We start from the raw sequence: 14,875 nt of genomic DNA, 5'->3' as shown, positions 1-14,875 counted from the left end.
AATAATACTCAATAAAAAAATTATGAATAATTCATATATTATCAATTGTCTCAAACACACATCGCTCAATATATGGTATCAAACAATCATTTAACAGCATATCATCTCCCAACCTATTACGAAGTGTTGTTTTTATGATTTTCATTGCTGATAACACTATCTTTACAGTTGCAACAATAATAATAATGCTAAATTTAAAAGTAAATCTGTGTATCAAATGATATAATTGATATTTTTATTGAACCATTCTTTTAGCAAGTTTGCTAATCTCAACAACTTCAGATAACTAATTGTTATTTTCAAATGTAAAAAAATAAAGTTATCAAGTTGATACTAAAATATGTTTAACTTGATGAAATCAGATGGCTAATTAAAATAAATTTTCCTTATCACATTTAAGTCAAAAAGACTTTTCGTTTTCGATCTTTAAAAAGACATGGGACAATAAAAAGTATAATGCCAAATTTATTATATCCCAAAATAAATTTATTCTTATCTTATTTATCAAAGACTTTTTAATCAATATAAAATTATATTAATATTTTAGATATATATATATATATACATAGTACTAAGTTTTTATTAAAAATAATTTCAAAGAGGCAGTTATAATTAAATTTATATTTAATAATGATATTATGTATATAATATTAATTTTTTTAAAAAAAATTTTAGGGGGGGCGATCGCACCCTTTCGGGACCATGTAGGTCCGCCACTGTTCACACACACATGAATGTATGTATGTATGTATGTATGTATGTATGTATGTATGTATGTATGTATGTATGTATGTATGTGTGTGCGTGTGTATAATTGGCATTGTTTTTTGGAAATCACTGGCCTTCATAGGACACCGCTCTCCAAGTAAAGAGCTAAACAAAATGTGTGGATCACATGCTCAATGCATTGATGGTAAATGTTACATCGGGTGATTTTCAACCGGTCTAGCATAGTTTTTATTTTAACGAGCAAGCCTAACAGTGACTTCCTCCACTAAAGTTCACACATCCAATAGCTGACATATAATCTGCAGCACTGTTTGGTGATAAGGAGAAGACTTATGTTTTTTGTCTCATGACTCGAGTTCTAAAATAATTGAAGTTAAAAATAGTTATATCTTAAAAGGAGAAGAGTCTATGTTTTTGTACCCGAGTTGTAAAATAATTGGAGTTAAAAATAGTTATATCTTGAAGGCATGCACTTGTTGGTATGGGAATATTGGTCATCTATTGTCAAGTCTTCAAGACAAGAAGCGAAATCCAACAACCTTGAAGTGCATGATCCTCTTTTCCTTGAATAATATTGCGAACGGCTATTCAGTATGTTTGAAGTTTGAACCAATGACTGTAAACCATTTTACGACCACAAACTGATTCGATGTCATAAACTAACGAAGCTTTTTAGAGCCATAAACCGATCAAACTTCTATCTCAGCGTTTAGCTTGTTCCTACCTCCGTAACCATGGACACCACTACGATAATACCTGTTTCCTAGGTCGAGCCGGATTATGTTTCTGGTTCTGTTACAGCAGGTTACGCCACTCCATCTACAGCCAACGTTTCCTCCGCAAGAGGAGTGCCTTTCTCCAAGGATCAATTAGATTGTCTTTGAATATCAGCAGTGGATTCTTCTCATTCCCTTTGCAACTAAAATCGAATTTTCGCGCACAGAACAAAAACAAATGTACAAGAAACGAAAACCAGCGATATAACATCCATTCTTAATCTAAAAAAGAGAGCAGCTAAAATGTAAGGGTGTATGATTTTGATTCACCTCATGACCCAGCATTTTACACTTGGTGACTCTGACGAATTGTAAAGAAACAATTGAAAACATGCGCAAGTCCACCCACAAAATTTGGCGTGACTCTTGGTAAAATGTATGGTAGAAAACAGATTTCATGATTCAGATACATTTTAGATAGGACCTTCCCCTTCCTCATTATTTCCAATCAGATTCTCATTTATATTTTCTAAACAAATTCTCATAACTTCAAATTTCACTTAAAACAGGAAAAGACCTTTCCAAAAGAACTGAAATGGTTCAGTCCAGAGTTTAATCGATAAACCAGATCTGGGGGTGGGTGCCTCCGTGGAAAAACAGAAAAAGCAGGCAACTCGAGTAAATTAGCCCCATTGACTGACCGACCTATGGGCATGCTGTCGATGATCCATAAAATTATATTAATTACAGTGAGTCTAGTCTTGACATGAAATCATTTCTCCTGCTCCTCCACAAAGAAAAGCTTAGTTTTTTTTTTCTTTTCTGAAAACCGATGCACCTCGCTCAAATTCAAGCCCTTGATCTACTTTTCTTCTGCGGTTCCGCAGGTCACGTTTGTTCACAAATACTAGTCATCTGTCCCGAAGTAACGATCACCAAATTCTCCCAGACCTGGTATCACACGAAATTCTTCATTCAGCGCCACATCAATCTCTGAGGTCACAATCTTTAAGGATGGGAAGCGTTTGCAAACACAGTGTATTCCCTCTGGTGCCTACACAGAAACATATAGAAGAAAATTTTATGGCCCATATACGAATGACTTTTCTTGCCAGGGAAAAGAATCTTATTACTCACTGATATGAGGTTCAGGAATATGATGTGAGACTCTGGAACCCCTTTTTGTATGAGCAAGTCGATTGCCTGATTAGCAGAGTTACCTGGAAAATACAAATCAATGGCGTCTGATTCCAGAAGAACATAGTACGTAATAGTTCAAATAATTCAAAGTTTTAGGAGATACGTTTCGTGTGAAATTGCTACCTGTAGCAAGAACTGGATCCAGCAATAGGACATGGCGTTCACAGATGTCTTTTGGAAGTTTTTCGTATATAAGCTATTTGGGTAGGAGAGACTGATTAATATATTTCTGAGCAGAGATTCCACCAAAAACATACAATGGAGGTTCAATATAAATGACAGAGTGAGACAAACCTGCTTCCCGTTGTCACCATCACGGTGAATCAGAATTTTCCCTATTTTAATCCCTTTGCAACAAGCACGGAGTGCATTTTCCATGCTTTCCCCACTGCGAGTTAGAATAGGACAAAAGAAAACTAACTGAATTATTTTTAAAATAATCATGGCCATATGAACAGTTTAAAAAAATATACGCATTTCCTCCCCTCTATAGAAAAGAATGTGGGCAAGACGAAACCAAAGGTCAAACCATTAAATTCTGAGAAAAGGTTCTCAAAACAATGGATCCCTTTTAAAACTGTCAGCCTGCCTCTGTACAAATCATACAAACTCAACCTTTTCTTCTCATGGGTGTTTTCTATATTTAGACAATTGCAAGTAGAACGATGTCGGACTTGTTCCCTTACCTTCGTACAATGGATACTCCACACAATTTCTTGCAAAAGTCTACACCAGAGTACGCTGATCCTGAAACAGAACAACACACAGTTTCAAATATAATAACTTTCATGTAGAGAAACTAAGTGGTCATGCAGATAGGCGGATAAGAGCACAGTATAAAAGATATCCAATCACAAAAAAATGAAATACCACTCAGGTGATTGTGATTTCTGATATTTCATAGCTAATCCCAATAGCATTATTTCTACTGTAGCATGTAATAAGCAATTTCATAGAAATCTCTAGGAGGGACACGCGTGATATTTTCTTTACATGACATTTTTCCTCAACATGAGAAGAGAAGGCATTGATATTTTACAGAGTGGTCGAGAGGAAATGCAGTTAAGGCATATTTCTCTTGGTTCTCGACTATATTCTAACAAACCTGTAGGAGTGATCACTTGCTTTTCCGTGAAGGGTAAATGACCGAGACCAAGCTCCACAACCTGAAATATAAGATTATGTAAGAGAGTATTGGGTCACCTTGCAAGTAGCATTTGGTTGTCTTTTTATGAGAAAGGCCTAAAAGTTTACCAGTCGGATAAGCCTATCCGAATAAAACACAAAATCGTGTTTTGATGTATCCCGATCTCGAATCAGAGTATGCATACCTCTTATCTGTAACAAAAAAATACAAGTGATAGGTAAATTTCATTACAAACACGGAAACAAGGTACAGAGTGAAATAAGTAGCCAGCAATTAAAACTGATAGAAGGCAGGGTAGATAAAAGACATACGCATACTAAAATCGCTCATACAGGGTCCCAGCTTTTTATTTTATTATGACGATGTTACAGGCCCGTCTAAGATAGGCCAAGATCAGGAGCATATATCAGTTTATGAAGAAAAGGGTGACAACCATGAAACAGGCCCAGTCCAGGAAGAAAGGCACATTATAAAATATGTCTATGAGAGAAAGAAGAGGGGACCTCCACGTGATGAGTAAAGTGACGTATAAAGTGGAGAAGCAGATCATCAGTGGAATTATTCTGTTATCATTTTGTTTTGTGAGTGTTTACTAGCTGAGGCTAGGGTATATTTGTATTACAGAGTTTAACTCTGGGAATATTGCAATATTATTAGCTTTTATTGGTTGGGTAACATCTTTGATATCGTGGTGATTGTCGTTCATTCTTCTTTTTCACAACAAATTGGTCCGACCTGCCGGCACGACACTGAGAAAGATGGCCAGCACCCGTTCAGAAACTAAGATGGAGGCTATGGAGAGAATGGTGACCGGGCTACAGGATCAGATGTTTATGGTGCAGGGGGATATAGCATCACTTAATCGATCGGTGGGAGAAATGGCGAAGGTGCAGGGCGATGTTGCAGCCATATCCAAGAAGGTCACCGATCTTCTGGAACTCAAATCATTGGTTGAGCAGATGATCCACGGACAGGGAGGGATGAGGGACGACTCCTTGCTTTCTGGACATCAACAAGATTCCGGCCAAGAACCTCCAGAAATTACGACGGAGGACGTGAGTTGTAACCAAAACCATCACCCTAATGAGCTACACCAAGCTTTAAGAAGGATCGAGTTACCTGGATTTGATGGTTCAGATCCCATAGGGTGGTTAAGCAAGATGGAACAATATTTTGATTTGCAGAACACGGCCCCTAGCAATCGCTTGAAACTGGCCCATATCGCCATGGAAGGGGTGACGTCGCATTGGTTCCGGTGGGTGAATACGAAGATTCCCAACATGAGTTGGGAGCGATTTGCTGGTGAATTGGTGAAACGTTATGGGGCGGCTTGGCTGCAAATCCATTCGAGATATTGGTACGTCTACGCCAAGAACGACAGCCCGTGGACGCCTATATTGAGCAATTTGAGATACTGTTATCTCAAATCAGGAATATCCCGGAGGACCAGGCGTTAGGCTATTTTCTGGGTGGGTTGCGCGAGGAGACACGGCGGCGGATCGGTATTCACGAGCCACAGTCCATCATGCGTGCAATGGATTTGGCGCGTGCAATTGAAGAAGAACTGTTCGGTGATTTTTTGGACAATCGCCATGGGTATTTTTCGATGGGCCAGAAGTGGGAACCTAAAGGTTATACTACTGGTTGGGCAGGCCGGGCCCAACCCATGGACACCAGGATTAAGCCCACTACTTTCAGCCCTAACCCTTCTCGGAGTGGGGGATCTTGGGATCAGTCCACAAAGAAAATCATCCAAACCCGATCTCCGGGTCCATCTCAACCACCGACAACGCCAGAGAAGGGAGGAGGAAATCGCCTGTATCATCAAGGCGGTCGAGAAGGGAAAATATATTCACCCCAAGAATATCTCACTCGGAAAGAAAAGGGTCTTTGCTTCAAGTGTGGTGACCCTTATCACCCACTTCACAAATGTCATAACAAGACGATGCGTGTGATCTATTTTGCAGAAGATGAGTATGACGGAGAAGAACAGGAGGACAATGATAATACAGATTGTGTTACCGTTGAGAAGATCCAGGAGGAGAAGGTGGGTGAAGAATGTCCAGAATACAACACTCTTGAGCTTCCCCTCTATTCTGTTGGGGGCCTAAATCAGCCCCAAACTATGAAGTTACGGGCCCGATTAGGCAGGCAAGACATTATAGCCATGGTTGACAGTGGGGCTAGCCACAACTTCATATCTTGGGAATTAATCGTCAAGTTAGGTATGGAGGTAGATGAAGCGGTGCGGTTTGGAGTGTGTTTGGGAGATGGTGGTCGCGTTTCGGGGCAGGGAATATGTCGAGCTCTGCCAGCACAGTTGGGCGATTATACGATGCAGATTGATAGTTATGTATTTGGGTTAGGCGGGGTGGATTTGATATTGGGGGTTAACTGGCTTCGTACTTTAGGAGATGTGATGGTTAACTGGAAGGAGATGCACATGAAGTTCAATGTGGGCTCTCAAATAGTCACCCTACAAGGGGATTCTTCTTTACAGAGAACCATTGTTTCGTTGCAATCAATTGTCAAGACGGTGGATGTAGAATATTGTGGAGCAGTGTGGACTCGATGGACAGCCGATGATACGAGTGAGGAACAACGTGAGGGAGTTGTGTGGCAGGATGACTTGAAGGTGCTATTAGCGCCGTATGCGCAAGTTTTTGATGAGCCTCAGGGGTTGCCTCCTCATCGTAGCAAGGACCACACCATAGTGGTTAAAAAAGGCAGTGCTCCCGTGTCTGTTCGACCCTATCGCTATGGGCACAGTCAGAAAGATGAAATAGAAAGATTGGCATCTGAAATGTTGACAGCAGGGATCATACAACCAAGTGCTAGTCCCTATTCCAGCCCTGTCATCTTAGTTAAAAAAAAGACGGGAGTTGGCGATTTTGTGTTGACTACAGAGCTTTAAATGAGATAACAGTGGCAACAAATACCCCATTCCAATTGTTGATGAATTGTTGGATGAACTTTATGGTGCTCAGTTTTATTCTAAGTTGGATTTACGTTCCGGGTATCACCAAATTCGAGTTAAACCTGAGGATGTGTCTAAAACAGCGTTCAGAACACATACGGGGCATTATGAATTCCTTGTCATGCCGTTTGGTCTCAAGAACGCTCCAGCTACTTTTCAATCCATTATGAATGAGGTATTTCGCCCCTACTTGCGAAAATTTATTTTGGTATTCTTTGACGACATTTTAGTTTACAGTAAAAGTTGGAGAGATCATTTGATGCATTTAAGAATTGTCTTGGATATTTTGAGGACGAACCAGTTGGTGTTGAACAAAAAAAAATGTCAGTTCGGGTTACAACAAATTGAGTACTTGGGGCATATTATCACAACACAAGGCATGGAAGTAGACCCCAAGAAAATTGAAAGTATAAAGCACTGGCCATTACCTCGAAATACTAAAGGAATACGAGGATTTCTGGGCTTAACGGGATACTACAGAAAATTTATTAAAGACTATGGCAAGGTTGCGAGGCCTTTAACTGATGAGTTGAAAAAGAACAGTTTTGGGTGGACTACAAGTGCACAAGCTTCTTTTGAAGCTTTGAAACAGGCTCTAATCTCTGCTCCAGTTTTGCGCATGCCGGATTTTTCAAAAGAGTTTGTTATTGAATGCGATGCCTCGGGGGTTGGAATAGGCGCTGTTCTAACTCAAGCAGGACAGCCAATTGCTTATTACAGCAAGGCTTTGGCGGAGCGCACCTTGGCTAAGTCCACATATGAGAAAGAATTGATGGCACTAGTCATGGCTATCCAACATTGGCGTCCATATCTAGTAGGCCGCAAGTTTTTGGTTATGACTGATCATAAGTCCCTCAGAACACTCCTACAGCAGAGAATCTCCACACCAGATCAACAACATTGGCTTGTAAAATTGATAGGCTATGAATTCGAAATTAAGCATAAGGCTGGTATACATAATGGGGCTGCGGATGCACTATCTCGGCGAGAAGAATCAGTGGGGTTACACTCTATTTCGATGCCACTGTGGATTGAATATGATGAGTTACAGCAGGCCGTAGAGCAAGATCCAGTTCTGAGAGAATACAAGCAGCGGGTAACACAAAATATTTCACCTCCTAAATTCTATACGGTGACAAATGGTTGTTTACTCTACAAAGATAGGTTGGTAATTCCCAGAAATACTGCATGGGTTCAAAAAATACTTGACGAGTTGCATATTACTCCAGTAGGAGGGCATTCTGGTGCACTCAGAACTTTAAAGAGGGTGGCTGGTTCGTTTTTTTGGCCAGGCATGAAAGCTGATGTATATCAATTTGTGGCAGCTTGTTTAGAATGCCAAAAGCAGAAATATCAAGCTTTGTTTCCAGCAGGGCTCTTGCAACCCTTGCCTATTCCTACAGCTATATGGGAGGACATTGCAATGGATTTTATTACGGGCCTGCCGAAATCCAAAGGGTTTGACGTAATATTTGTGGTCATTGATCGACTATCAAAATATGGCCATTTTTATTACTCAAGCACCCATTTTCTGCTAAGACAGTAGCCGAAGTGTTTATTAAGGAAGTGGTCAAGTTACACGGCGTGCCTAAGTCCATTGTTAGTGACAGAGACTCAATATTCATGAGTCTCTTCTGGAAGGAGTTCTTTAGATTGCAAGGGACTAGACTGAAAATGAGTTCGTCTTATCACCCGGAGACGGATGGCCAGAGTGAGGCTTTAAATAAATGTCTTAAAACTTATCTCCGGTGTTTTGCTACTGAAACAACCGAAGAGTTGCCTTCTTCCTTAGATTCTGATTTTTCTCTGACTTTTGAGCCAGAAAAGATTGTGGATAAAAGATAAAGGAGGAAGCATGGGAAGTTGGTCATGCAAGTGCTAGTGCAATGGAAGAACCGGCCATTGGAAGATGCCACTTGGAAGCTAGCTGATGATTTCCAGTCCCAATTTCCGGCTTTTGGTCTTGAGGACAAGACCATTTTTGAGGAGGAAGGAATTGTTACAGGCCCGTCTAAGATAGGCCAAGATCAGGAGCATATATCAGTTTATGAAGAAAATGGTGACAACCATGAAACAGGCCCAGTCCAGGAAGAAAGGCCCATTATAAAATGTCTATGAGAGAAAGAAGAGGGGACCTCCACGTGATGAGTAAAGTGACGTATAAAGTGGAGAAGCAGATCATCAGTGGAATTATTCTGTTATCATTTTGTTTTGTGAGTGTTTACTAGCTGAGGCTAGGGTATATTTGTATTACAGAGTTTAACTCTGGGAATATTGCAATATTATTAGCTTTTATTGGTTGGGTAACATCTTTGATATCGTAGTGATTGTTGTTCATTCTTCTTTTTCACAACAGACGACAACAAAATTACATTGTTTAACACAATTTTTATCTCCAAACATCAATTCTATCCATATAGTTGAACAGTAAATACTAGTTTCTTAATTCCAAACTCTTATTTTATGAACTTCGAACTTTTATAAGTGAAAGTTGTTGGAGAAGGATGCACGAATCAGGTATGATTTTGGTTTCCCAGTCATAGTTCATATCAAGCACAAACTTTTATCAATTTGACTTCCATGAACTTTCCAGTCTATATGAGATATGACATGCAGCTCATAAAGCAGATATGACAAAGACCAAAGTTTTTCTTTCCCCTCAAAGATTTATTTTAACAAAATCAAGGGAACAGCCATATCTCATAACAATTTAATCATTTTTCAAAATTAATCTACCCAGTCATGTCTATCCACAATTGGAGAAGTGAGAGCTAAAAAGAGAGCTCTCATTATAGAAGTAAATTTCGTGATGAGTCTTTTCAGACCTAAAATATCAAGAAAGAACAGTGAATCAAGAACAAGCTAGAAGATGTACCTGGAATGTCGACTGGATAACATACACATTCGGATATATCTTACATAGGTCATGTTGGCCAAGCTTGGTGTGGATATGTTGAACAATCAAATCGACTGCTACGTGATTGTCACCTCCACGGGGGATAATAACATCAGCATATTTCTTGGACGGCAGAACAAAATCATCAAATGCAGGCTTAACGAATTTTGCATACTGTACACAAAGCATAGTTTTTGCCAAAACATGTATTAAGGAGGCTGGAAGTACAAAAAAACAATCACGAAGACTCAAAAATTACAAGTTGCTATACCCATTATAAGTGACATTGACTACAACCAAGACAAGTAACAGATTCCTTCGAAAACAAATTAGCATTAATTACATTATGAAATCATATGCAGTTACATCACAAAGTTATTGAATAAACACTTTTGTGCCATCAACACATTACTTCTATCTACTCCATCCTTTTAAAACATTATCACTATTGATCACAAAACAAGCTGTTCAAGCATGTTCAAGTTTTATTAAGGTATATCAAATGGCATTGTTCCATTTCCTTCCCACACATCTGAAATCCAATATGAAAATTCCATATCAAAGGTCACAACACGAAACACCATCATCGTTATCTCCTCGAAAGTCAGAAGAAACAAGAGGCTTGCCTGTTCAAGAACAGAGTCTATGTCCCTACCCCTTTGAACAGTATCCCGTCTGATTCTACGAGCAAGTCTCACATCAGCATCTGAATCAATAAATCATTAGGATAATCCAGAGATGAGTCCACTATGAAGAAAAAGCAACTTCGGACACATAAATATTCAAAAGATAAAATGAGCTTATGCACAACTAGTTCAAAGTCCACCTGTGTCAACGAATATCTTCATGTTCATCAATTTCCGCACTCTCTGGTCATGGAAAATGAGAATTCCTTCCAATATGATTACATCAGATGCATTCACCTGGGACAGATGGCTCTAAATTTAAGGAAATCTAAACAGTACCTCTAAGCACTAGGACAATCCGATGCATTGAACAAAATTGCTTAGGTTTCTTCCATTATTTTGAATACAAATTCCAATGGTTGCTGAATACAACAGATCAGAAACTAAAAAGGCCATATTCCTGATGCACACTCCAAGCAATCCTAGAGGTTAAAATTGAGCACCTGGCGGAAGCTATCTGAACACCTTTGATGAGTTTTGAAGTCATATATTGGTACATGGACTGGCTGCCCATTCTTGAGAGTTTCAACGCACTCAAGAAGCTGTTCTGTGTCAAAAGCATCTGAAAGAAACCCAATGTGAAACTTGACCACTGAATAGTCTCTACAGAAATTCATGTAGCACCAAAAATAGTCGCAATTCTAAAAATATCAGCAAGTCTAATTTATCACCTGGATGATCAAAATTATACTCGTGGACACGTTTCAACTCCTCCTGAGTCAATCCTCTATAGAAAGAATCCTGCAAAATAATTTTAAAAATTTGAAAATAGTTGTGCTACTTAAGTGACGCTGATAACACATTGTTTTACTGCATCATACCAAACCTACTTATAACCATGGTTCGCCGAAATGGTCGAGGAGGCCGTAGTGAGGGCTATGGTTCCAGCTCCATGTACAGTTCATGAAACCATCCTGAGATTGGAAACAAATTCAAATGTCGCTCCGCACTGCTGCAAACAGTCTGTTCTGCGACGGCTTGATACTCCATCCAAAAACAGCGTTAATAGTAATTTAACTGTTTCAGCCTGGAGCTCTACCGTGACAGCTACCTTCCCGTTCCAAAACAGCGGTTCCGGCCGTTCCACGGCCACAACGGCAAACCATGCTTATAACTCCTAAGATTCCACGCGTTACATAGCATTCACTTGAAAGAAACAAAATTGCAAAGCCGGCAAAAAAGAACCTGATTGACGAGCACGACTCGATGATCATGAAGTTGCTGAATGATCATATCACAAACCGTGGTCTTCCCTGAGGCTGTTCCACCCGAAACCCCTGCTCCAGACCGCAAACCAAAAATCATGGAGTATCAGTCCAACAAATAAGGTAGAAGGACGATCAATTAATTGAGAGATTCAAAACAAATTACCGATGACAAATGGCTGTTTGTGAGGCGTGGAATCTGCGGTGCGAGAATCGGGAGTGGCGGAGGTGGGCGGAGAAGCAGCGGGAGAGAGTCTAAGGCCGGAGAAGTGTGGACCGGAGGACGCCTCCATTACATAGTCAATGGACTTGGTCCCCTCCGTCATCTTTGTGTCAGTCTCCGGTAATTACGAGGCGGAGGCGGAGGCGGAGGCGGAGGCGGAGGAAGCGGCAGCGCTGTAATGGTATACGATTGGCTTACTGGAGAACACCCGATCCGGCAATTAAAACGTTTACATACAATTAAATTCTTAATTACTACGTATAAATAAATAAATAAATAAAATACTGAAATGGATAAACATAACTTGAATACAGGAAATTAAATTAATAACATGTCCACGCGTCTTTTGGTGCAAAAAAGAGAAGTTTTATTTTTTTTAATATTTTTTTTAAAGTAAAACATCGAGTGGGGTTTTTTTTTAGCGGGATAGTGCCTAGAAGAAAGAAATGTGTAATTATAAAATTAAAAAAATTGCATATATCACTCATGTAAAATTTCGGCTTTGCTGTAATTTTTTGTAAAATTTTTTTGAGCTAAAAACCCTCGTGTTTTCGAATCGATAGCGCACGCACCCTAACTCAATTTTTAGTCAAATAAAAAATCAAAATGACAAAATTGCCCCCACATAAATAATAAGATGAAATTCATTGTCCTTAACCCATATTTCTTTTTCTTCCCTTTGTCTCAACCAAACTCTAACCTATGAACTTATCTTTCCAAATCAAGCATAATCGGACATCTCCCATGGTCAATTGATGGTGGTGTATTTGGTTTTGATGTGTTCCATGTTAGTAGTAGTAGCCCGTAGTATAATCCACGCGTCGATCTCTTTGGTGGTGTCGAGGTTGAAGTTGAGCTGGTTGATTTTGACAGCTGACTCAACTGATGTTAGAAGAATTTGGTGAAGAATTTGACGAAATCGCACAAAGGCTGCTGCTCGGAGCTGGTGGATTTTTGGTGGCCACGGAGCCCATTTGCCTCTGCCAACTGTTCGAAAACCCTAGCAAATGGAATCCCGGTGGTTTCTTAATTAATATTTTAAAATTGATTTTGTTAAAAAATATCCGCGGCTTCTTAAGGGCAAATTATTTTAAACTCTCCACTACCAAACTTCTCTTTAACTTAACTCCCTACCCACCTCTTTCTTTATTTTCACTCCCTAGTGGTCTCCATATTTGAATTAAAATATAATTAAAACTAATCCTTTGTACGTGGTTTTGTTATACCTATCGAACCAGTCCCGGTCATGCAAGACTATTAGTTAAGCAAGGTTTCCAGCCGATATACTCCAGATTTGGGTCCAACATGCTTCCGTAAGATGAATTAAATTTAAATACTTTTTTGGCCATAATGTCGTCGGGTCATACCTGCTGAGTTTTACGAAGTGCTCCTCACACTCCAACCACGCAGTCGCAACAGATGGTTTCTGCACAAGCTCCTTCAATGACACCCAACACAGCCTTAATTCGTTTTCTACCTTAAGGCGTATGGTATATAAATTTAATTATAAAATATGAACATGAAAGACCGAGAGATTTAGGAAATTTATTCAGACATAATATTATTACATAAATCAACTCCTTTGAAGAGGAGAAGACAACTTGTTTAGCTACTCATAGTAGCCTTGTTCTTGAAATACATAAAAAAAAAAAACTTAATACAAAGAGAGAGAAATATTACAACAATTTATTTGTAAGAAAACTGAAGGGAATGATCGGTATCTTCAGCTTCCTCAAATACATGTATTTATAGCTGTAGTTCCACTCGTTTCACCGAGAAACTTCAGGGAATCTCACAGCTGTCTTGTATTTCTTTATGTCATTATTGATGGCATCTTTTACTAGTACAGGAGGCAGCTGTCTTGAATTTTTTATGCCATTATTGATGACATATTTTACTAGTGGAGGAATCACATGTCTACCACTTTTTTTGGCTTTATTCTCCTCACATGTCTGTTTTACTATTGTCGGGGCATCTTTTGCTTTTGAAGTAGGCCCCTGTGAAAACGCATCTTCGGTGGTCTTTGTCCACCTTTGCTTGTCTCGGAAAAATCCTTTCGATCCGTTTGGGGTCTAAAGGTTTTTCCAAATTCTGGCTCCTTCTGATTTGGGCATTCTGGGCAGATATTCTCTGACCATCGTCCAATATGAGTCATGTTACAGAATTTTCGGTGAGTTTCTTTACTCCCCGACAGCTTGTTGTTCCACAAAAGATTTCTCTTCTTTTCGAAGAGTTCTTCCGCAAATGCTGTAGTTTTTTCTGTCATTGTGTTTAACAGGAACGATCCATTCACAGAATTTTGATAAAATTTGAATGGAAACTTGACTTTATCCATCTCAGTAAGACAGACCCAAATACCCCATGCCCTTCTGGTTGAAATCTCATTTTCCCCGAAAGTGGACACCAAAGGTATTTCTTCAGTTTTAGGATCCTTGATAAATTTATGACTGTTTATATCAGGTCTCCTCAGCTTGATAAAATAAAAGGGTTTGTGTGATCCTTTCACTGTTGGTTCTAGAGCTGCACTGAAAAAGTATAACTCAAGCACATCTTCTCTGGCCAAATGATCATTATTTGCCCATGTTTCTTGGACTGCTTCCTGGATCCATTTTGGTAACTGTGATATCTCCGGGAAGCTTGGTGATGTTGTATAAACTGAGGCCAAAGCCCCAAATTCATACCAGATTTTTACATCTTTAGGATTGACATTGTTTTTTAGCCAAACTCTTGGATATATTCCTGCAACATCAACCCTGCAAGTGTTCGGGTTGATTTTACTCCTTGTATTCAATTTCTCCCACCTTTGTTGATAAACCTGGAATGAAGAAATAATAGATGGATTAGTATCAATCTTAGATTTGCCCTTGCCAGTGTTGGGCCTAAGATTGATCTCTTCCTCTTTTACCCCAGAGGCGGAGGGTTGACTTGATGAGTTATCCTCATCAATTGTTGCTTCATCCAGATCATCAAAGGTTGATGATAGATTAGCACTTGTTTCTTGAGTTTTAGATTCCTCAACATCGATTAGATACTTTGATCCGATCAGCTTGTTGTAACCTGCCGGCCATTTTAGCATTAATGGCTAACTGGTTGAAC

At 39.4% G+C, this 14,875-nt stretch overlaps 1 protein-coding gene across 1 annotated transcript; it reads right to left on the bottom strand.

Annotated features, from left to right (window-relative positions):
- Positions 1-1,850: 1,850 nt before the first annotated feature.
- Positions 1,851-12,000, bottom strand: LOC140875388 (uridine/cytidine kinase UKL1, chloroplastic). Its single transcript, XM_073279053.1, has 14 exons — positions 11,723-12,000; positions 11,537-11,628; positions 11,023-11,092; positions 10,795-10,913; positions 10,492-10,588; positions 10,292-10,371; positions 9,645-9,839; positions 3,900-3,983; positions 3,751-3,811; positions 3,332-3,392; positions 2,940-3,033; positions 2,769-2,841; positions 2,583-2,665; positions 1,851-2,499 (listed from the first exon to the last, which is right to left on the bottom strand). The coding sequence occupies exons 1-14, from the start codon at positions 11,880-11,882 to the stop codon at positions 2,353-2,355; spliced, it is 1,416 nt and encodes a 471-aa protein (XP_073135154.1). The 5' UTR covers positions 11,883-12,000; the 3' UTR covers positions 1,851-2,352.
- Positions 12,001-14,875: the final 2,875 nt, after the last annotated feature.

This window comes from Henckelia pumila, chromosome 1 (assembly GCF_033568475.1).
Source record: "Henckelia pumila isolate YLH828 chromosome 1, ASM3356847v2, whole genome shotgun sequence".
Taxonomy (NCBI): Eukaryota; Viridiplantae; Streptophyta; class Magnoliopsida; order Lamiales; family Gesneriaceae; genus Henckelia; species Henckelia pumila.
Note: the sequence above shows the minus strand (reverse complement) of the source record. Positions and strands in the feature narration are given on the sequence as shown.

Bases quoted from the DNA above. Each gene is read 5' to 3' on its own strand.
- LOC140875388 (XM_073279053.1), bottom strand. From the start codon at position 11,882: ATGACGGAGGGGACCAAGTCCATTGACTATGTAATGGAGGCGTCCTCC. The intron at 2,842-2,939 runs GTTTGTCTCACT...CTACCCAAATAG, and splicing joins ATGGTGACAACGGGAAGCAG to CTTATATACGAAAAACTTCC. The intron at 2,500-2,582 runs GTGAGTAATAAG...GTTTCTGTGTAG, and splicing joins TATTCCTGAACCTCATATCA to GCACCAGAGGGAATACACTG.